The 23,800-nt window shown below is 33.5% G+C and overlaps 1 protein-coding gene and 1 pseudogene across 1 annotated transcript; one reads left to right on the top strand and one right to left on the bottom strand.

Annotated features, from left to right (window-relative positions):
- Window positions 1-1,284: 1,284 nt before the first annotated feature.
- On the bottom strand, window positions 1,285-8,473 carry LOC126554382 (uncharacterized). Its single transcript, XM_050209455.1, has 5 exons — window positions 8,035-8,473; window positions 4,937-5,467; window positions 3,557-4,865; window positions 2,787-3,495; window positions 1,285-2,481 (listed from the first exon to the last, which is right to left on the bottom strand). The coding sequence occupies exons 1-5, from the start codon at window positions 8,471-8,473 to the stop codon at window positions 1,285-1,287; spliced, it is 4,185 nt and encodes a 1,394-aa protein (XP_050065412.1).
- Window positions 8,474-15,332: 6,859 nt separating this feature from the next.
- On the top strand, window positions 15,333-17,817 carry LOC126554381 (uncharacterized; annotated as a pseudogene).
- The last annotated feature ends 5,983 nt before the right edge of the window (window positions 17,818-23,800 follow it).

The following is a 23,800-nucleotide window of genomic DNA, read 5'->3' as shown; positions in this document are numbered from 1 at the left end:
TTCGCTGAACTGTTGAAGTATATTATCATTTATCAGGTAGGCAATCTATCTGCGGTAGATCGCGGACCTAGTGCTGTTTGTAAGTAAGTGTATGATTTAACTCTAATAAATATCAAAGTTATACCAAGTTTGACATAGTACGGTTTAAACCGTACGGATAAAATTAATCAATTAATACATAATCCTAACCCAACCTTAACGCACTAAAATCCGATGAGAGCGTCCAGCTCGCCGATGATGCGTCTGGCAAAAAAATAATCAAGGTTATTGTAGTCACAACGTGCATTCACGCGATTGGCAAGTTTAATTTAATTTAAATTTAACTATTGCTGTGAATTTTAAATTTACTGTGGCCATTGACTTATTTCGCTAATTCTTATTTTTGTTGTTATGTTTTTAACAAAATATAACATCAGGTCTATAACTATTATATTCAATCATAATCAATAGCGACCTTAATATAGTTTATTTTCTTGCTGAACAACTGCAGTGACAGTTGTTGTTTTTTTACACCCAGATTCCGAACTTTTCTGGTGTATTTTCCTAAAATTGTATTACATAAGCACATTTTCCTGCGACCAATAGGAGGAATTATATTATATTCTATTATATTCATACTAGCTGACCCGACACGGCGTTGCCCGTGTATTACTTTCTTTTTTTGCATTTTCGTATGTCGTGTATTAGTTTTTAATTTAATTGTATGGATAGTGCCAATATCACGTCAAATTCTTAATTTAATTTTGTGTGTGTGGGTGTGTTAAAGATTCATTGAAAACATATATTTATAGGCCTTGAATATTATTATATTTTTTTTATTATTATTATTAGCACCTCCTTATATACTACATTGGTTGTTTTTCCACTTGTGGCAAAAATGACTAAATGTAAATGTCATACATAGAGCACCTTACGTCACCAAATAATTTTTCTTTAGCTGAATTACCCGTCGTTGCCGGGTTTAAGTATAAAAAATGTCTACAGCCCAACTTTAACCGGACGGCCGCAGACCAAGACAGACGATTAATTTTAATAGTTATATAATAAATAATAATAATAATTTTAATTGGTATATAATAAAAAATAATAATGTATGACAACAATCTTATTACAAAATTTCTCTATAAACTACATTTGATGTTTTTCCTGTTGGTGCCAAAATAACTAAATTTGTGGGCATACTGACTCTGGAGCATGCCACATAAAATTGTCCATGTGAAAAACAATCTTCTCTTACATCGATCCCTGCAATTTTCAAGGTTTGTCCTTGTGATTTATTTATTGTCATAGAAAACATACTTTGACAGGAAACTGCATTCTCTTAAATTGGAATGAATAATCTGATGGTATCATTGGTATGCGAGGAATAAAAACTGATTCACCTTTTGCAAATCCAGTCATAATTTGAGCTTCTATCAGATTTTTTTGAAGATCAGTAATACGTAGACGAGTCCCATTGCACAATTTTGGTGGGCTAAGATTTCTTAGAAGCATTATAGGAGTACCAATTTTTAATGTTAATAAATGTGGTGGGAATCCAGGAGGGTTGAGTGAATTGAGAAATTCTACGGGATAATTAACTGCATCATCTATTTCCAGCACCGAATTCACCGATCTGTATTCCATTTTTTTTGCTTGAAAAGAGCCCAATAATATTTTGTTTATTTCTCCTGCTGTATCATTTTTTGATATCAAAATGGCCCTCTCACATAACCAGTCTATTGATATTTCTTTGAGGTTTTCGATGCCAGGATATATTTTGTATGTAAGTTCTTGTAAAGTATTAACAACAGTACCTAATCCTGTCGGCAAAGTAATTTTTTCTTCACATTCTGGATATTTTCCTTCTCCTATTTTTAAGAGTAGCTCAGAAAACTGTTCAGCAGTCTTGTCTCTTTTTAAATGTACTCGCATATTTTTGGTCAAAGAAAATTTTTCTATTTTAGGCCACAAATATGAAGACTTGATGCATGCTGCGATTTCATTAGCTCGAGTTCCTCTGGGTACGATTGGTAGAGTTTGTCGAAAGTCTCCAGCTAGCAGTACTGTGACTCCTCCCATTAATAAATTTGAATTTCTTAGATCTTTCAGACAGTTGTTTAAAGCTTCAAAGCCTTTCTTATGAGACATTGGACTTTCATCCCAAACTATGAGCTTGCATTTTTTCAGAACATTTGCCATATTAGATTGTTTATTAATATTGCTCGTTGGAATCTCGATGGTGTTCAGATTGAGTGGCAACTTGAAAGCAAAATGAGCAGTTTTTCCTCCATGTAAAAGCGTAGCAGCAATTCCTGATGATGCAGCTGCAATTGCAATCCCATATGAGCTTCTTACTTTAGCCAAAAGTATACTGATTAAGTGAGTTTTACCAGTTCCGCCAGGAGCGTCTAAAAATATACATTTTCCTAAATTTAATTTGATACTATTTAAAGTTTGTTTGTAAACAAACCTCTGTTCCTCAGTCAAAGAGGGTTCATTCTGCAAAACAATTTCCTGTAAAGCATTTAAATCATAGCTTGTTTCTTTTAAATATTCTCTATTTTCTAAAAGTCCACCAGATCTTGTAGGAGTTGGCAAACCATATTTTTTTTAAGTTATTTCAACCTAGATTCAAAACTAAGTCTTCAATTAATACCAAACACTTATTATAAAGTTCACTGGCTGTTATATTATTTTCTAGATGTTGTCTATAATATTGTCGCCGAATATCGTCTGAAAAAATCGTCCTTATACTTAGTCCAAAGACTTGAAGCATCTGAGGGATGGAAAAATATTAATATTACACTGAAAAGTTCTCGCATTTTATTAGGTGAACGACATAATGCTGCTTCTTCTAAAGCAAAATCCCACTGATTGTCATCTTCTAATAATCCAAGTGCTTTACATGTGGCCTGGAATGTCGGATACTCGATATTGTTCACAATCTTCAAAAATGAATACGATGTTGGACCTTTTACGTAATGAAGAAGAAGACGAAGATGGTAACATTCAACATTGTTTGGGTGGATTGTATAAACTCTACCCAAAGCTGTATCTTTCTTAACTCCTGGCCAACCTTCGACTTTCTGGCCTTGTTTACGTCTAACAAAATTCTTATTTTTCCACACATAATACGAAGCAACTTGTGGATAAAGCAATGTTCTTGCAAAATTATCGGTTTGATATATCTGGAAAAAAGCCTGAAGAGTTGTTGTTGGTGGATTTTCTATTCTTTCGGCAACATTATTTGCTGTGAAGTAGACACGTTGTCCATTTTCTAGGTGAACATCAAGATGAATAATAGCTGGATACCTATCGTGTATATAAAAACCTAAAATTTTCCAAGCTGCTTCGGAACTACTTATATACCTGCCACTTTCATATATTTTTATTTCATCTGTATGGTCAGATTTTCCTAAACCAAACGCTGCGTGATTACTACCTTTTGTGACATATTTGCATACATATTTTATAGACTTGATTGAACTGGTTATTTCTACATTTATATGAGCACTAAAAGTACGCAATAACACAGGGTTATATGGAAACCCACCTGTTATCTAAGTCAATTGACTTAATACTCACTTTGAAACCACCATCGTTTGTTGATCGCCTTCTATATTTTGGATAGCCATCTTCACCTCTTTGAGTTTCTTGAATGAGCGTAACTGGATAACGTTTGCTGCAAACACCTCCTTTCATGCACGGAGAATTTTTGTTCAAAAGTCCACATGGTCCATGTATCATGTTAGCCTTTACTATCTCGTACAGTAAAGGATCTACATCTGGATTCGGAATCTCAGCACACACGAATTTATCTATCATATCTGATGTAATTTGATTCTCCAACCATAGTAATATGTGTACGTGAGGTAGGCCTCGTTTCTGCCATTCAACTGAATATATATGGCACCTCACTTTCCCAAACAAATCTCCTTTTGTCAACAGATCTATTAACTCCTTAACTTTTCGATTAAATACTCTTGCAATGATGTCTGGGCGATGGTAATGTTTTTGTCCTCGTAAAAGTGCTTCTTGGATTTCTTGCCATTTTGGATTACACGTAAAAGTTACGAATAAATCTGAGCTGCCATAGTGTCGAACGTACGTCAGTGCATCTTGGGCTCGTTCATGCATATATCGTGGGCCTCCTGTAAAAGATGATGGCAATACAACTAATTTTCCAAGTTGATCTGCGTCAACATCTTGTCTTCCCACGGTATCTTTTAAATGAATATATTTATCTGCTCTAAGCTTATTTTGATGATTTCTAATGAAATTTAATCTTTCAGTCTCTATTTTTGCGTACATATCTACTAAATATTGGTTGAACAATGGACCATAACGAAGCAAATGATTATCTTGTTCTTTCCTTACCATAATTTTATATGAATAAAAATTGGCAGCAGATACAGTTTTATCTGTAATTAATTTTGTAGTTGCATCCTTCTGAGAAATATCTATTGAGTATCCATCTTCTCCATAACAAAACATTAGAGGGTATTGAAGTGCGTCGTAGGATCTGTGTAATTCACTTATCCGTTGTAATCGATTATCGTGGCTTTGAATAATAATATCACGTTTTTCAAACTGCTGCCCAACTATAACTAAAGCTACTTCATTACATGTTGCAGCATTATAACAGCCTTTGTGTCCATTAGCAGGTTTTCTATCAGCGTGAATAACCACCTGAAAATTAGTATTATTTTGACTTGCATTATCTATTGTGGTTTTTAACTCTCGAATATACTTATTTTCAGTATGCAGCATATTTTGTAGCTGTTTGACTAATGCTTGTTTAACTTCTGGATAAAGAGAGCATCTAAGTTGAACTTCTTTTTCATCTTCGCCAACAAAATATATTTGTAAAAATGTGGGTTTTCCTGAGTATTTGGAATCAAACTGCCGTACAAATGGTAGACTTGGCCTTGCACTTTAAATGTTGGCATAAAACCTTCTTCAACAATCTGTTTAGCACCAAACGAAGTCATTTGAAAACAACTATTATATTTCCTAGTACGATTAATGAAGTGATCATGATCAGGATGGTCTCCCTCAAGTAAACTGCGTAATGGTTCTGGGGGCGGCTGTAAGGGATCGAGTTGTGTTTTACCTATATTACAGCACATACCAGGAGTTTCGCCTTTCCACTTGAGAGCATTACAAAAATTACATTTTTGGTTCATAGTAACAATGTTATTTTTATAATCAATAGTGGGATTATATGCTAGACCAGATAATTTCTTAATTTTCCATTTGCGTAAATTAATTTTAGTCGGAAACCCTAAAGTTTCTTGGTGTTTGATTACTTTGTACTTTGTTATAGCTTTCTTAACTTGGTTGATTCGAGTTTTATGTGTATATCTAGCACGGCGACGCTTCTTACTTTTTTTATTAATTGTATTTTTATTTTTATTACTATTTTCTGTGACACTAACATTATTAAAAATATATAAATCGCCCTCTGAAGTAGTATTTAAATTTACTGCAACATTATGAATATTAGGAATAGATAAATAAACATCAAAATGACCACTATTAATATTTCCAGTTAGACGCAATCTTTTTACTGGGAATGTATCTACACCAAATTTAGCATAGAGATTATGATTATAATAAATTTAAAATAAAAATGGGAAAATATTTCCAGCTGCAACCGTAGACAGTAGGATTGACCATTTCACGAACATAAGCCTCAGCAGTGGAAAAGTTGTCACCATTTGAATTGTAAGACATAGTAATAAAATTATTCCAATTATCAGACACATACGAAACAATTTTATTTCGGATCTCCTGACATCTTTCTTGAGTGTTAAACAAATGAAATGATATTGAACGGAAAAGGCAGGCACCATCACCGATAATTGGTACAACTATTTGAGGTGTCAACATTCCATTGACAAAAATGTCTTCAATCGATGACATTTTTAAAAATACTATTCAAACAATTAATAAATTGAATAAATATAATATTTTCAATAATTATATACAAAGCTAGAGTAGCTATAGTAACAGCTAGAAGCTCACGGCTTATATTATTGATAATAATTATAATTTTAGATAAGAATTAGAAATAACCGTACATAAACTGGGGTGCGTATACGAAGACGCATTAATAATTAATATTCGAAAATAATAAGTAAAACACCTAAATGCGTAGGGTATTTTACGACTTCATGTTATCATGTTTTTATACATAACTAGCTGTCCCACCCGGCGTTGCCCGCGCAAAAGTCACCTCAGGTGAAAACCGAGATTTTTTTTATATTATATTAATAATAATAATAGGCGGCCTATTAATAATAGCTGACCCGGCAGACTTCGTATTGCGTACTTCGTTTTGCACTTCGTTGCCCGTTAAAAATTCCAATTCTATATGACTCAGACTTTGTTCAATACGGATTTTAATATTCGATGGATGATGTTCTAGATTTATCTTAAGTTTTCTGTTGCCCGGAATAAAAATTCTGATTCGCAGCAGTATATTATCAGGTAGGCAATCTACCTGCGGTAGATCGCGGACCTAGTGCTGTTTGTACGTAAATGTATGATTTAACTCTAATAAAGTATCAAAGTTATACTAAGTTTTACATAATACGGTAGATTAATATAATCAATTAATACATAATCCTAACCTAGGTTTTGTAATAAAATAAATGAATGCGGAGACGAATGTTTGCTTCAAATATTATATTATCTTTTATTTTATTGTTTGTACTGCAACAGTTATTTTCACAATATTTTCTTTTGGTAATATCTCTAATTGCATAAAGCAATGTACATTTAAAAAATACGTATAGCAAGGAAAAGTTTTATAATATAATATATAATTGGACTGGACTCACTGATGTTGCCTGCGATGTTGTCCACTGGTGTCTCGATGGCTATAATGTGTTTTGATAATATAGTTGTTTCAAAATGACGGTAGTTCGTACGCGATCATGTGCTTTGTATAATCGAAATACGTTAATCAGCGTAGTACTGCCGTTATCACTTATCACTATTTGATAATGTGACGTTGTAACACGGAATCTCGATCAGCGGTATTAGGATTTATCTGCAATGAAGCGCAGTTTCTCGACGGCGGCGATAGTAAACGACGACACTTGTGCGTACTGTTTGTATTTCCGTGAATACGGCAAATACCAGATACGGCAAGCGAAAAGAGCGACGGCGATAATAAACGACGACACTTGTGCGTACTGTTTGTATTTCCGTGAATACGGCAAATACCAGATACGGCAAGCGAAAAGGGGCGACGGCGATAGTTAAACGACGACACTTGTGCGTACTGTTTGTATTTCCGTGAATACGGCAAATACCAGATACGGCAAGCGGGTAGTGGCGGGATATCACCAAGCAAGTCGCGCTGTTTGTGTTTCCGTGAATACGGTAAACACCAGACACGACTGCTGGCAGGGAAGGTGATTTTGGCCGGCTCATTGAGGTATATTTACTACCTACTATGACCACGGCGGGTTTCGAGAGTGTCGATTTCAGTGTGTGTCATTTTGATAGTTTATGTGATTTCTCTTCGGCGGATTGTTTCGTGAGGCGGTGAAATGTTTCTTGAGATATTCTTTATCTTATGGTGTGATTAATAGAGTGTGTAAGTTGTGTCTTTTTATCGGTAAATGTCATTAGTACATCTCGTTCAAAGAGATCGGTGAGTACCGCGACATCTGGTGCGGTTTTTCTCTGCTCTCAGCCTACAGCGAACTATGTTCGATAGTTCCCGCACTGTCTGCGGGTGGCGCTTCGTTAGCGGCTTCATACGCTATTTAGAGGAATAATATATATTCCATTCTGTCTCGTTACATAGTCCCCTTTTTTATTTGTTAATTTTGAATTTTGAAATGATATAGCCGAAAATTGACGAATGAAAATAAATGAGTAATGAGACAGTTATGTTAATTTAATTTTTCTTTTTGTTTGTCTTCAGATCCTTATGGATTTTCCGTTAGTCTTTTCATGTTGTTGTATTTGGTCGTCGTTGACGACGGATGTTGCGGCGTGTCTGCTTGTATAATTCACGCTTCATTTTATTTTTACTGATGGATGGGGTAGTTACAGGTGGTGATGTTGATGCGATTTTCTTTTCTTCTTCTCCTGGGAGTTTGCATTGGGTTGAGTTGTTCGTTTTGGATACGTGGTTTGTTGGGGCAATTGGCGGACTAGATGTATGGATGCCTTCAGATGGCGTTTCTTCCTTACTTGTCATAGTCGATGTAGTTTGGGCTGTAACTGGTCTTGCCCGGATAGTGTCCGGCATTTGAAAGTTTGGTTCCAAAGAATACTTGGTCAGTTTTGCTTCTGCTTCTCTCTGGAATCTGGCCTGTGCCTTCATCTGTTCTTTAGGGTCTGATTGTTGAGTAGTTTCTACTTGGATTCGTTGCAAAGTAATACTTGACATATACTCGCTGTCGAGTTCTAGGTATTCGGGCCCGAACAATTCGAGTATCAGATCCGAATTCGATGGTTTGTGCTCCATGTCTTCTTCCTAGTGGTCCGAGTCTTGGGATATCCTATAGGAACTGTAATGAAAACATGGTCACAAAGAAGTATATTTATTTAGTTTGGATGAGAATAGGATGGATCACTGGAAATACCAGGATCCGGAGGTAAACACAAGGATTTGTCCGCTGTGATTTGTGTGTGATAGGGTTTCACGTTCTTGATATTGCATCGGATGTTTCGTTGGTGCTGGTCTTGAAGCATTATAGTATTATTGTCGTATGTTTGAGTCACGGTATATGGTCCTTTGTATAAGAGGAAGAACTTATGTATTTCGTGGTCCTCAGCCGAGGAAAGACTGTGTTCTTTTATCAACACTTGTTGTCCTACTTGATACTGTTTGAATTTTATTTGTTGATCTTTCGTTCGGTTTCGAGTTTCTGCCCTAGTCCTTAACCTTTTTCTGACAATTTCGATGACAGGTTCTTCGTTCCTTGATATGTCATAATCAGAAAATTGAAGCTTAGTGGGAACATCGATATTTGGTTTTTTTTCAAACATTACTTGAGACGGTGTATATCCAGTCGACTGGTGGTGTGAATGATTGATCCAATATTCGATGTTTGGAATCCATTTCACCCAATTTGTATGTTTCGCGTGACAGTAAGTGCGTAGCATGCGACCAATTTCCCGATTGGCTCGCTCAACGGGATTGCTCTCCGGATGATAGGTGGTAGTGTGACGTACTTGTATGCCTAGCGCCCTGGTTTGTTTAAACCATTGCTTACTATGGAACTGCGTACCATTGTCGGTCAATAATTGTTCTATTTTTCCGATCTTTGGTATATAGTCATTAGTGATTTTTCGTAAAATGGTTTCGGTTGTTGCTTTCTTTATTGGATAAAGTCGAATGTATTTTGAAAATATATCCAATATGGCGAGAATGTATCGGGCGGCTCTTTGTCCTTGAGGTAGTGGTCCCATGAGATCGAGGGAGACTAGCTGCAATGGTCTGTCAGGCAGAATATTTTGTGTTGGTCCCCTGGCTACCTGGTTGGTACACTTGGCTTTCTGGCAAATATCGCAGTTTTTAATTATTTTTTTAATGGTGCGGTACATATTACACATTTTGTATTGTAGTTTCAAGAGTTGATACACTTTATAGGTTCCCATGTGCCCATACCGTTCGTGAGTCTCTTGGACGAGTGTTTGATGCATTGTTTGTGCGATCATGATCATATATTGCCCATGTCCGTTTCGAGCGAATAATAGATCCTTAAAGATGAGAAAATGTTGGTTTGGTTTGCTGGCTGTTCGCACGAAGATTTGCCTCAGTTTTTTGTCCCCTTGCTGTAATTCTCGGAGGTGATTGAACTGACTCTTAAGTTCCTTGCTGTACTCCTGGAGGATCAGTCGATTGATTGTAATCTGTACTTTATTATCTCCCAGGTCACTATCTGGCGTTTGAGGATATCTGGTGAGCATGTCAGCGCCAATGTTTTCTTTTCCAGGAATATGTTCTATCGTGAGGTGGTATTCTTGTAGTTTGATGGCCCATCGTGTTATTCGTGCGTTGAGCAGTTGGCAGCTGTTGAGGAAGGTGAGTGCTAGGTGGTCTGTTAGTAGGTGGATTTCATGTCCCAATATATAGTTGCGGAATTTTTTACAGGCGAATACTATTGCTAAAAGTTCAAGCTCAGTTGTGCTATAGTTTCTTTCAGCATTGTTTAGCGTCCGACTGATGAAACTTAACGTTTGATGATGGCCTTCTTCAGTTAGTTGGAATAGTTCAGCACCAATATGCGTGTTTGAGGCGTCCGTATTGATGTAGAATTTTTTATTAAAATCAGGGTACTGTATTATAATATCTGCGAGAAATTGTTGTTTGATTTCTTCAAAGGCAAGTTGCTGGGGAGTATCCCATGTCCATGGAGTCCCTTTTTTCGTTAGGGCGCTGAGTACTTCGGTATTTTTTGATAAATCGCGAATGTACTTCCTATAGAAATTGATAAAACCAAGAAATGATTGTACCTGCTTTTTATTCCTAGGAGGTTGAAAGTTTTGGATTGCTTGAATTTTTTCCGGATCCATAGTTATTCCCTTTTCTGATATCACATGGCCAGAAACTTGATTTTTTTTCTTAGAAACTGTGACTTCTCCATATTGATTTTGACGTTATATTCTGTGAACTTTTTAAATATTGCTTCCAAGTGGCTCAAGTGTTCATTGAAGTTGTTGGAGGTGATATGCAGGTCGTCAACGTAGATAGCAACAAATTGTAAAATCTCTGGTCCCAATACTTGATCTAGGATCTTTTGAAATTCTGCTACCGAGTTGACTAGCCCAAATGGTAATACTTGATACTGATAATTACGGCCTTTATATAAAAATGCTGTAATTTCGCGGCAATCTTTTTGTAGCGGGCATTGACAATATCCAGCCGTCAGGTCAATTGAACTGAGGTATTTTACTCCTTTGAATTTGTTCATGATGTCGTCAATATCCATTGGTCGTTCTCTGTCAGGTATGATCCTTGTATTTATTTTTCTGGCATCCAGACATATCCTGACATCTCCATTTTTCTTTTCTACCCCGACCATGGGCGAAGACCACGGTGAACTAGAGTGTTCAATGATTCCTAGGTCCAACATCCGTTGTATTTCCTTGTCAACTTTGAGGGTTTTTGACACTGGAATTGAATAAGGTTTTTGATAAATAGGTTCTCCTGGCATGACTCTTATTTGGCATTCCAAGTTTTTTATTTTCCCCGGGTTGTCGGAAAATACATGTTGATATTTTTTCATGAGGGCGTGGAATTTTCCTTGTTCTTCTGCACTTATGTTTACTGTGTCGTCTCCTTCTTCGTGTTTTGCTAGCACAATTTCTCGGAGGCTTTCTGTGTATGATATTGATTTGGGGAGTTTTTTTGCGAATGGTATCGAATATATTTGTTTGTTTACTTCGAGTTGTATTGTATGATTGTTAAAGTTGATCTGTGCATTATGTTGGTTTAGAATGTCAGCACCTATAATGCCTTTTTCATTGAGTCCTTCCACTTGCACGAACGTGGCATGGATCGCGGCTGTGTCGAACTGGCATTTAGCAAATATTTGTTTCGATATTTTGCATATTGGTTTCCCTACGGCGTTGCTTATTCTTACTCCGTTAATGGGAAGTTGTGGAATAGTGGGATCCTTTTTAATGATAGTGTCCACGATTTCTTTCGTGAGGACGCTAATTGTTGCCCCGGTATCCACCAACAGTTCCACCTTTTCACCCTCAATAACACATTGCACATATGGGCTGTACGATTCTTCGTTACTTTGTAATTTATTGATAGAGTGCGTGGTGTTGTTATCACTGTTTGTGTTATCAGTGATGGCAATTTGGTTAATTTGTTGATTGTTTTCACGTGATTGTAGTGGTTGTTGTTGGGAATTCTCATCTCGATTGTTCCATCGATTGTTCCTTGGCTGGTTGTTGTTCCGCTGTTGTGGTCGTTGGTTCCAGTCATTTTGAGTACTCCTATGATTCCAAGCATTATTACTATTTTGATTATTGTTGTTTTTTACTGAATTATTATCTGATTGTTGATCCCCTTGTCCCTCTTCTCCCAGGACTTTCATGGCTGCGAGTATGGTACAGTCTGGTAGTGAGATCAATATGGCGCGTAGATATCCCGGGTAGTGTTTCGCAATGTGTTTTACTATTTCTTGTTCGGATAGTCGCGGCACTTCCAAGTGTCTTAGTTTGGTGGCCCAGGTGGCGAAATGTTCACGATAATTTGTGTTAGCTGGTACTTGTTTGGTGTTTAGGCACTGGCTCCACACTTGAATCTGTATTTCCCGTGACCAGAATTCGTCAATAAACGCTTTCTTAAAATCGTCATAGTTGGACAGCTGAAATCTTATTGTCGAGAACCAGCTGAACGCGGCTCCTTTTAGACAATCGCCTACAATGATAATTTTTTCACCAACATACGATTGTTTGATGGCAAAATATTCCTCTAGTCGGTATAAAAAATCTTTTGGGTGTACATCTCGATTGTTTCCGAAAAATGTTGGGCGTGATATTTCTGTGTGGTGTCCTAATTCATTTTTTTGGTTGTATTCGTTCTGTGTCTGTTGTTGACTAACATTATCATATTTTATTTTTATGTCGTTTAGTTCTTGTTCAATTGTTTCTATTTTTTCTTGGTATTTTTCTTCAATTTTACTGATTTTTTCTAACAATTGATTGACTAAATATTGGCTATTGCGTTCCACTTCACGTTTGAAAGTGATGAACGTTTCTTCGGTGATTGTTTTCTTGGGCGGCATTTTTACAGATGTAGCTTTGCAAATCGATGTAGCGTATGACGTAGAAAGAAAACACTTTTTGAAATTTTGGGGTCGAAGTAGAATTTCTTCGTCGTTCGAGCCTTGTAGTTGGGCGCCAATGTAATAAAATAAATGAATGCGGAGACGAATGTTTGCTTCAAATATTATATTATCTTTTATTTTATTGTTTGTACTGCAACAGTTATTTTCACAATATTTTCTTTTGGTAATATCTCTAATTGCATAAAGCAATGTACATTTAAAAAATACGTATAGCAAGGAAAAAGTTTTATAATATAATATATAATTGGACTGGACTCACTGATGTTGCCTGCGATGTTGTCCACTGGTGTCTCGATGGCTATAATGTGTTTTGATAATATAGTTGTTTTCAAAATGACGGTAGTTCGTACGCGATCATGTGCTTTGTATAATCGAAATACGTTAATCAGCGTAGTACTGCCGTTATCACTTATCACTATTTGATAATGTGACGTTGTAACACGGAATCTCGATCAGCGGTATTAGGATTTATCTGCAATGAAGCGCAGTTTCTCGACGGCGGCGATAGTAAACGACGACACTTGTGCGTACTGTTTGTATTTCCGTGAATACGGCAAATACCAGATACGGCAAGCGAAAAGGAGCGACGGCGATAATAAACGACGACACTTGTGCGTACTGTTTGTATTTCCGTGAATACGGCAAATACCAGATACGGCAAGCGAAAAGGGGCGACGGCGATAGTTAAACGACGACACTTGTGCGTACTGTTTGTATTTCCGTGAATACGGCAAATACCAGATACGGCAAGCGGGTAGTGGCGGGATATCACCAAGCAAGTCGCGCTGTTTGTGTTTCCGTGAATACGGTAAACACCAGACACGACTGCTGGCAGGGAAGGTGATTTTGGCCGGCTCATTGAGGTATATTTACTACCTACTATGACCACGGCGGGTTTCGAGAGTGTCGATTTCAGTGTGTGTCATTTTGATAGTTTATGTGATTTCTCTTCGGCGGATTGTTTCGTGAGGCGGTGAAATGTTTCTTGAGATATTCTTTATCTTATGGTGTGATTAATAGAGTGTGTAAGTTGTGTCTTTTTATCGGTAAATGTCATTAGTACATCTCGTTCAAAGAGATCGGTGAGTACCGCGACATCTGGTGCGGTTTTTCTCTGCTCTCAGCCTACAGCGAACTATGTTCGATAGTTCCCGCACTGTCTGCGGGTGGCGCTTCGTTAGCGGCTTCATACGCTATTTAGAGGAATAATATATATTCCATTCTGTCTCGTTACAGTTTTGATTCTCGAAATTCTTGAATAACCCGGCTTTGACCGTGTACATTTTTTTGTGTTACCTACTATAACTTTTATTTTATCAGTTTATATTTATTACAGTCTGCTTTTAGATGTTATGTTTATCCTTGGTTGCCCATGTATTGTAATATTGTAATTTGTTGACAAAAAATTACTTTACATTATGGTGTTATAAAAACCAAAAACAAAAAAATATTTATATTGAAATATTTTATTCATCTCAATAACTCTTTATTAACAGTATTTTTGGTACTTCCTTTTAGGGCTAAAATAACCAAACTACTGGCAGAGCTAACTCTAGAACATGTGATATAGAACTGTCCATGTGAAAAACATTCTTCTCTCAAGTCAATCCTTGTCATGCTCAATGATTGTCCTTGAGACTTATTAATAGTCATAACAAAGCAAACTTTGAGTGGGAATTGTATTCTTTTTAATTCAAAGGGATAATCAGTTGGAATCAACGTTATTCTCGGGATTAAAACTTTATCTCCTCTAGCGCTCCCAGTGATAACTATAGCGTCTATTACATTTTTGTGAAGAGCTTTAACTTGCAATCTTGGTTCCTTTCTGATCTAAATTTTTCATACAGTTCATCATTGAGGTATACCTCAATAAATATCAAAAATTATTGTCCGGCTGCCACCAGCTCATATTCGATAACCCTATTAATTAGTTTTTATTAATTTGTAAGGGTTTAAACAATTATAGATAAAAATTAGAAATAACCGTACATAAACTGGGGTGCGTATACGAAGACGCATTAATAATTAATATTCGAAAATAATAAGTAAAACACCTAAATGCGTAGGGTATTTTATTTTTTTTTTTATTTTTAATAATTAGCTGTAATAATAAAGTGATAAATGTGTTAACACATAAATCAGGTTGTTATAGCAACCATTTATAAACAACAATTATAAACAAAATTTCCATCGTAAATCTCAAAATCCCCGTTTGAGCAACCCTTTAAAATGAGAATTTCGAAAAATCCTTTCTTAGTGCGCCTATACATAGTAATAAGTACATATCCTGAAAATTTCAAATAAATCCGTACGGTAGTTTTGGCTGTACGTTGATTATTGGTAAAGTATACTTTCTCTTATATATATATATAATATATTATGTCCTCTGCGCAGTTTTCAAATAATGATTATGATTTTAGTTGCGATTATATTTCATTGAGTTAGGTACTGCAAAAAAAATTATTCCTTGTTTATATATATATATATATATATTATTTTAATTTTTCCGTCGTTATGGAATGGTTTAAAATTAATTCAGAAAAAAATCAGGACTTACTTGTAGTGAACAATTATATTCATAGAATAGACCGAAAACGTGGAGACAATGAATATTATAAATGTGTGGATAATTGCGGCGGTCGTGCAATAGTTAAACATTCAAACATAGTAGTTATGTCTAAGCCACATAATCACGGAACACATGGTTTTGAATTGGCAGAACGAGGTTTCCGAAATAAATTAAAGGTAAATAATTTATTATATTAAATATTATCATATGAATCATATTCATATGTGATATGAATATATCAATTGCTTGTAGTAAATTTCAAACCTTGGACTTAACAATACATTTTTCGAAATGTTTCACAAAATTAAAAACTAAGAATATTTTTGTTTAGGATGTTGTTACATTTAATCCGACAAAACCAGTTCCTCAAGCTTTTAACGAAGTGAGAAGATCAGTTATAACTTCAGGATTACAAGGGTCATTACAAAATTAAGTATATAATTCTATCCCTACATTAAATAGTGTTCGAAGTTCAGCGTACCGTAAAAAAATGAAACTTATTCCTAAATTACCTAACAAATTACGCGACTTAATAATTAATGGCGAATGGCGTTGCACTAATCATGGAAGAGATTTTTTATTAGGTATAAAAATATAATTAATTATGTATAATAGTATAATAAACATAATAAATAAATAATAGTATAATACACATAATAAATAAATAATATAGGTGTTATAATATTATTCTTAGGATCAGACAGTGATGACGACAAAATAGTTATATTCGGTACCGAAGGCTTCTTAAGAAGACTCTGCACGGCTGAAGTTGTTTTTATGGACGGTACTTTTAAATCAGCTCCGAAGTTATTTCTTCAAATTTACACGTTACATTGTTTTGTGCAAGGAATTATGGTACCAATGGTAATTATATTTAAACTTTAAGTCAATAGCTAACAAACAACAAACAACATTATATTTAACCTTCTTATTTAGGCGTATGCACTTTTACCAAATAAGACTTCCGCTACGTACAAAAGAATGTTTAATCTAATTAAAGAAGCCGCTATTAGAATAGATTTAATATTTAATCCTAAATGTTTTCAAATTAACTTTGAAATTGGAATGATTATGGCAATTAAGGAGTTATTTGGGCACCAAACTAAAATAAAAGGCCGTTTGTTTCATTTTGGACAATCTATATGGCGCAAGGAACAGAACGTAGGACTATCTGAGGAATATAAAAACAATGCCGAGGTTAAACTAACTGTCCGTAGAATATGCGCATTAGCATTAGTCCCTATAGATACAATTGACGAGTGTTGGACCACAATTCACGCACAAGCTCCAAATAATGAAAGTAAGAAAAAAATATTAACGAATACATAACAATATTAAAATAGACTAATTATTAAATATTATTATAAAGATCTAACAAAACTCATGGATTACTTTGTTGATACTTATTTAAATTATGACGTATGCCACTTTCACCGAAAAATGTGGAATCATTTTGAAACAGAAGGCAGTCGAACAATTAATCATTTTGTAATAATCCGACCATATTACTTTATTTTATTACTTTATTTTTATTACCTTTGAGCTGATACTGTTTGCAATAATTTCATATATCCAATTTATAGATCTAGTATTATATTCTTGTTATATGAATTCGTAGAATTAAAATACGTATATTATTTATAGATCTAGTTATATGAATTTTTAGAAAGCAAATACGCATTCAATAATCGTGTCTTAGTAAACACGAAACTTGTGTTCCGGTTTACCATGACACACACGTATATTCTGGGACTACGTCCTTGATTAGTTTTATATAAAAAGGGTTGTGGTAGTATTAAGATTCAGACATAGTTAAGCCTCAAGTACGCATGGACCGGTGGCGTTGTTCTATACTTAACAACACATCGGGCTAGCCTTTATTATTATTATTTTAATTGTCTCAGTTAATAAATAACTTGATTTTCAAACTTATAAAAAACGAGTTGTTTATTTACTACAAACTCCCTACGCTCTCTGAAGAAGATAGACGACAAAGTGGACTTCGTCGTTAAATCATGTTGAGCCATCTTCACCAGGACCGGCTCACTACAATTTGGAAGAATGGCACGCAGCTTTAAATCGAGCTGTTAACCGTCACAGACACAATAATACAATATATATACTTATAAACGAGATCAAAAATCAACAGCAGAACTTTGAATTGGATATTTCATCGCAAAGTAGGGGAAATCCCAAACCTAAACCAAGTTTGAAATTTCGTAAGCTCGAGGAACAGTTGAAAAATGTTAAAGAAAAGTACGTAATATATTTTTTTTCTATCATATACACTCACCGGGTGAACATACTTTTATGACTTTTAAAAACAATGTTATATTTTAAATAATTACATTTCACTATTTCAGGTTAAAAGAAAACGAAATTTCTCTAATTGAGTTTATTGATACCATAAAATATCATATTCGCCTATAACTTTTAAGTTACTTTTTTTGAAATTTTTTTTAAGATTAGCATGGTAACTTCAAGTTAATTTTATTCAAAAATATTTAAATGAAGTTAATTTGAGTCCAAAAAATAATGTAAATTTTTAATTAGTATTTTTAGAAATGTAGGTTTTTTGATAACTAGTTAATAATTTTGATGTATAATTTTAAATTTCCCCAGTTATTTTCTTGTGCATAAAGAAAAACTATTTAATAAACATTATTATGTGTCTGGAATTTTTTATTCTGTAATAAATTTACTGTTTTATATTTTTTTTATATTATTTATATATTTTTTATAACTAAACTGTAACTGTATAAATAAATTGAGTGTTGGCAAACTGAGATTCGGCGAACTGGGAATACACCGAATAGATATATATTAGATTAAGATATATCAGTTATCCTTCTGAAGTTGATTGTTCTCCAAAAAAAATTACGACCGCGACACCGCTGCTAACTAACCTAACCGCTGCTAACTGTTGTGCCCGACCGGGTTGTTCCGTTCGAACGTTGTTTTTTGGTAGTGTGAGGTTCAGATTTTTTAGAGAAAGTACAATAAACAGTTATAAGAATTTTTATACTAATATAATTTTAAAATGAGTTGAAACATTTAGTTCAATGTACAATAAGTTAATGGTCGTCGAGACGACGTACAGTTTTAAGAGTGCTGGATCGACTGACTGCGGCTCGCTCGCGGATGTCGCGTAGCTACAATATTCTCAGAGCCGCCTACACATTAAGCGTTATCGACAGACTACAATAATATACTCTTTATATTTAATACAAAAGACTTATACTATATACTAATAGCTAATGCGTACATAACAATCGGATCAGCTATTGGTATAGATATTGTTTCCGTTCGCGGTTTCAATGTGTAACATATTTTATCTTTATTTAATTCTCGCGGAGTGTCATCATTAATTGTTAATATATTATTCGCAACATCTATCATTGATTATATGTTATTTTGTAACAGGAAGTGGTGATCTAGAATTCCATCTTGCGGTATTGGAAATTCCTTATCGACCTCATGAAATTCCGTTTTTATTTTATATTAATGTTATTGTAATTTTGCCTATGGTAGTTACTATTTTATCGTTAATGCCCTTTAAATTTCTTTTTTCTTTTTCGTTTAAATAAATTAACAGGCGAAACATTAGTATTTTTATTAAATTGATTTCACTACCGGTATCTAAAAGAAGGTCTGCTGTATTTGTTTTAAAATTAGGTGATTGAAATGTAACATGATTTTCATTAATTACTGATTCGATGGTGAAACATCGTTGAGTGATAATTCCTCCGTTACGGCCGTTATCTGGTTGATCGAACGTACGCCGTTCCCGTTCGATACTTTACCGTTTCCCGTCCGGTTTGCATTATTACGCTCATCCCGTTGCTTACTATACTAGTATACTCCGTACCACGAGAGAACGCATACGGCGGCCGACCAAAATTGGTTCTTCTGCGCATCCCCAAACGTTACTCGGGAAATCGGTTTCGATAGCAGAGAGACGCGGGAGAATGCGCGAGTCGTATGCGTTCTCTCGTGGTACGGAGTAAAAAACAGCTAACACTATCGTGTCCTATCTTATTGCAATAACTACAAGTTATCGGTGCCGAATTATTGTTAAAATTATTATTAGTATTTTGTCGTGTGTTATTATTTTGCGGTTGCGCATTATTATTATTATTATTTCGACGAGCAATCTGTGCATTATTACCACAACAATCGCGAGCGACATGATAAGTTCTGCCGCAAATATAACATTCGGGATTATTTTGCTGTCTCCGATTATTATTATTATATTGACCGTTATTATTACGCGGATAGTTATTACTATTATTATTATTATTATTATTGCGACCAAAATTATTAAAATTATTATTACGATTAACATTGTTATAATTATTAGGACTTTGTCTATTCTGACCACTATTATAATTTTGCTTATAACCGAATTTTTGTCCATTTGGATTATTTCCCTGATTATTATTTGACCAACGATTTCCGTTATTATTTTTATTTCCGTTCTGATTTACTTTAGTTTCATTATTTGGTAATTCTTTGTTAAAACTAAATTCGATTTCTAACTGCCTAGCCATTTGCATTGCCAGTTCTAACGTTTCTGGGTTCCTAGCTCGTAATATTGTTTGTAAATCCATTTTCAACCCATTTATATAAATTGCTAAAGCCTGATCCTTCAAAGTTTGCCTTAAAATTCTCGCTTCTTCTGGTGTTTTATTTGCTAAAGTTGCAAAAATCCACCCCAAATTAATTCCTTTCATCAATTTTTTAATATATGGCACTTTTTCAGCCTAAATAAACTAATACTTTTTAATTCTCAATATATGGCTCAAATCCGCCCCAAAATAATTCTTTTCGTCAACTTTTAAATATATGTCACTTTTCAGCCTAAAATAATTCAATATATAAGGATTTATTATTTGCCTTCCCAATAATTCAATAAATAAGGTCTTAAATGCCTTCAATAACATTCTCAATTAATTTTCTCTTTAATTCACAAAATAATTTTTCCTCGCGTGTTCCTTGACGTATAATTCACTAATATTTTTTTTCGTTTAATAAATATTTATTTCAGAATTCCTCACGTATAATTCTTTCTAAATAAAATATTCCTCCTTAATTATAATTCTCTTTTTTTTTTATTTAATAATATATTCTCTTTTTTTTTCTTGTATTATTATTTTTTTTTTTTAAATATAAATTTATTTTATACCATTCTTATGATATTTATCTTAAATAATTTTTCCGCATAAAAAAATAATTTTCTTGTAAAAATATTTAATTTTCGTATTTAAAAAATTCTAAAGTAATTTAAAATAATTTTTCTTCTCTTTTTATATTCTTCTCTGTTTTTTTTATTTTTAAATTATTATTTTCTTTTTATATTAAAAATCTATTTTCTGCTATTATATATTATAATCATTATATAAAAAAAAAAAAAAAATTTATTTTAAGACTTCTAAATTATATTTTTTGTCTGAAAAATTATATATGTCCCTATTTTTATTTTTATTTTAAAATAAAATAAAAATTCTTATTTATTTAATTATTTCTCGAAAAATTATTTATATTGTTTTTATAACTAAAAAAAAAAAATGTATGTATTATTATTATTTTTTTTTTATGCATAAAATATTCTAAGTGTAGTATTAAATATTAAAATTATTTAATTGTTACGTTTTTTTTATTTTTATTTTATTTAATTCTTGTTTATTTAATTATTTTAAATTATTTATTTTATTTAATGTTTTACGGGAAATATATATATACACCTTCACAATTAAAAGTAACTTATACGATGGAGTTTTTAATTCCAAAGCAGACGCGAACAGAGTTTAGACGCTTAAAATTATTCTACATTAGAGGACAAAAAATTATGCTTACACAACGATGGTTTGAGTCGATGCGTCCATTCTTCTTGATTGCTGAGCCGTGGTGTTACTTGTTGATTCTTTCCTCTTTCGGAGTCGCTGAAGTTGACGTTCTGCAGTTGTCCTCTTCAACAGTGGTTCAACAGTGATTTGAATGAATTGCAACAACACCAACATACAATAAAAATAGTCTAAATTCTGTTGCTTTCCAAGGGGTAAATCGTCTACATTTCCGAGCAAAATCACAAGGTATACTGTTTTTAAATGTTATGAGTCTAGCTGAAATTTTTTTTATTGCAAGAGAATTTAATTTTGACATGTATATGTCTTATGGCTGGGGGTCATTCTGTTAATTTGTCCGATACCAAGAATGTTACCATTTGAGACGACGATTGCTTATAGCAACTGGTTGTTATAATAACGTAACCGCGGGTTGCTATGAAAAATGTATAAAAATAATAATAACAAAAAAATTATATATATATTATATTATTAATTTAATCAAACTATTTTTAACTATTTTTTATTAATTTTTTTTTATTCTAATACCAAATTGACATTGACATTCTTATATCAACTATATTCAGTAGAAACAAGACATATACATGTACCAATGTATCTGCATGTAGTGTAGATAATCTTTAGTAATTTTGAGCTATTATAAAATATACTAACAACTTTCATTTATAGATCTGTATTTCTAAAATTGCACATACCCAATAGCAACTGGTATTTTGTTTATTTATAACACCTTTTCTTATACCAATGGACCCTTTCCATAACATAAGTATTTTTCTAACTACACCTAAACATACTAGGTGTATGTAGTCCAACGAAAAATCTTGTACAATATCAAAATTTGGAATACTAATAATTTCTATTAACCTATCTACAATGTGATATTGACGTTGTAGTTATCTAATAAAATCTTCATGGGTTTTCTTGGAAAACTGTAAATCGGGAAAGCATACACGCCTTGATACATATTTACCTTTTACAGTGCGTCTACCACATGAAAAAAAAACCAGTATGGGACTTAGTTTTCAACAGAAATCCGCGAGCAGGTGCATCGCAACAGACTGTGTCTACTATAACACTTTTGTGAATAACAGTTAAAATATTATTACTTATAACTTCAACGTCAATACCATAAGTTATAATCTCTTTTATCTCATCTACAAAATATTTAATAAACATATTACTATCTTCTGGTTTATTATACCCCCAATAAATACCTATAGGAAACACAAATTCATTTTTCTGTCGTATGTAAGCCAAAATAGGCCAAAACATACTTCCAGAACTTTTAGCCAAAGGTAAATCATCCACTCCTACCACTAATTTAATTACTTCATCAGAAAAGTCTTTATCTAAATTTTTTTTTAATACTACATTTAATACCAAAATGGTAATAGATGTCAGGTGGAACTGATTCAACATTTATAAGTTTATCATAAGTCACTCCAATATGAATTTTAAAAAAAAGTTCTACTAGTAACCGGGTAGTTATCGAAACATTTATGACTTTTTAGTATCTTTAATAAATCATCGAATGTATTATTTGGCACATTATGCTTGGTCACCCATTGAATTAAATTGTTAGTAAAAGATTGTTCTGTAGTACAATCACTATTAGCATCACTATATTCAAACTCTTCACTATCATCAACCACATTTTCAGCATTTCACAACATTTTCAACATTTAACTCTGTATTTTTAACAGCTATGTTATTAGATACTATTTTATCAATATTATTAAAGCCACTCTCGTCAATCAATTCATTATTTTCCAACGAATCACCATCATTCTCTAACTCTACGGAATAATTTGGACAAGAATCAACATTTTCAATAAAATGTTCAATAAAATTACTCTCATCTAATAATCTTCTACATTTAGTAGATTTGCTCAATTTATTTCTTCTAAGCATAATAAGTAGATATATTATACTAATAATAAGTACCTAGGTATAATTAATATGTTTAATAATATATTATAAATAATGATACTTACGTGCGAGTATTTAGTGCTTACCCTCAAAAAAAAAAATGAAAAATGAAGTCGCCGTTGATAATCGTGTAAAATGTAAATTAACATATACTCGTAAATGGTAAATGACAAATTAAATAATACGTTTGAGAACGCGGTGCGTGCAGACCAATATGACGTGAAATGTTCAAAATATGTCCACTGATATAATGAGTGCCGACTGCTGCGCGTAAGCGGTTTTAATAATATACCTAGTAATATAATATATTAATAATATATGTTTATTGATACGCGCGTCGCGACGCTCGCACTGCTATATAGCTATTTATAAATTGGAAAATTTCGTTGTTTTGTAATATCAATACAATAATTTTGTGATATTATATAATTATTATGTCGATACCGCCGTTAGGCTGGGAACACACTGTCCGGTTTCAACCGCAGCGGTAATATTTCGTCCGGGTCAACCGGACGTCTTTATTTGACCACACTACTCCGGTTTATATCCCGCCAAAACAAAATTATTTTTTTTTCCCACTACAATTTTAGGTTATTACAATTTACATCAGTGATCAGTCC

Source organism: Aphis gossypii, unplaced genomic scaffold (genome assembly GCF_020184175.1).
Source record: "Aphis gossypii isolate Hap1 unplaced genomic scaffold, ASM2018417v2 Contig00478, whole genome shotgun sequence".
NCBI classification, from domain to species: domain Eukaryota; kingdom Metazoa; phylum Arthropoda; class Insecta; order Hemiptera; family Aphididae; genus Aphis; species Aphis gossypii.
Note: the sequence above shows the minus strand (reverse complement) of the source record. Positions and strands in the feature narration are given on the sequence as shown.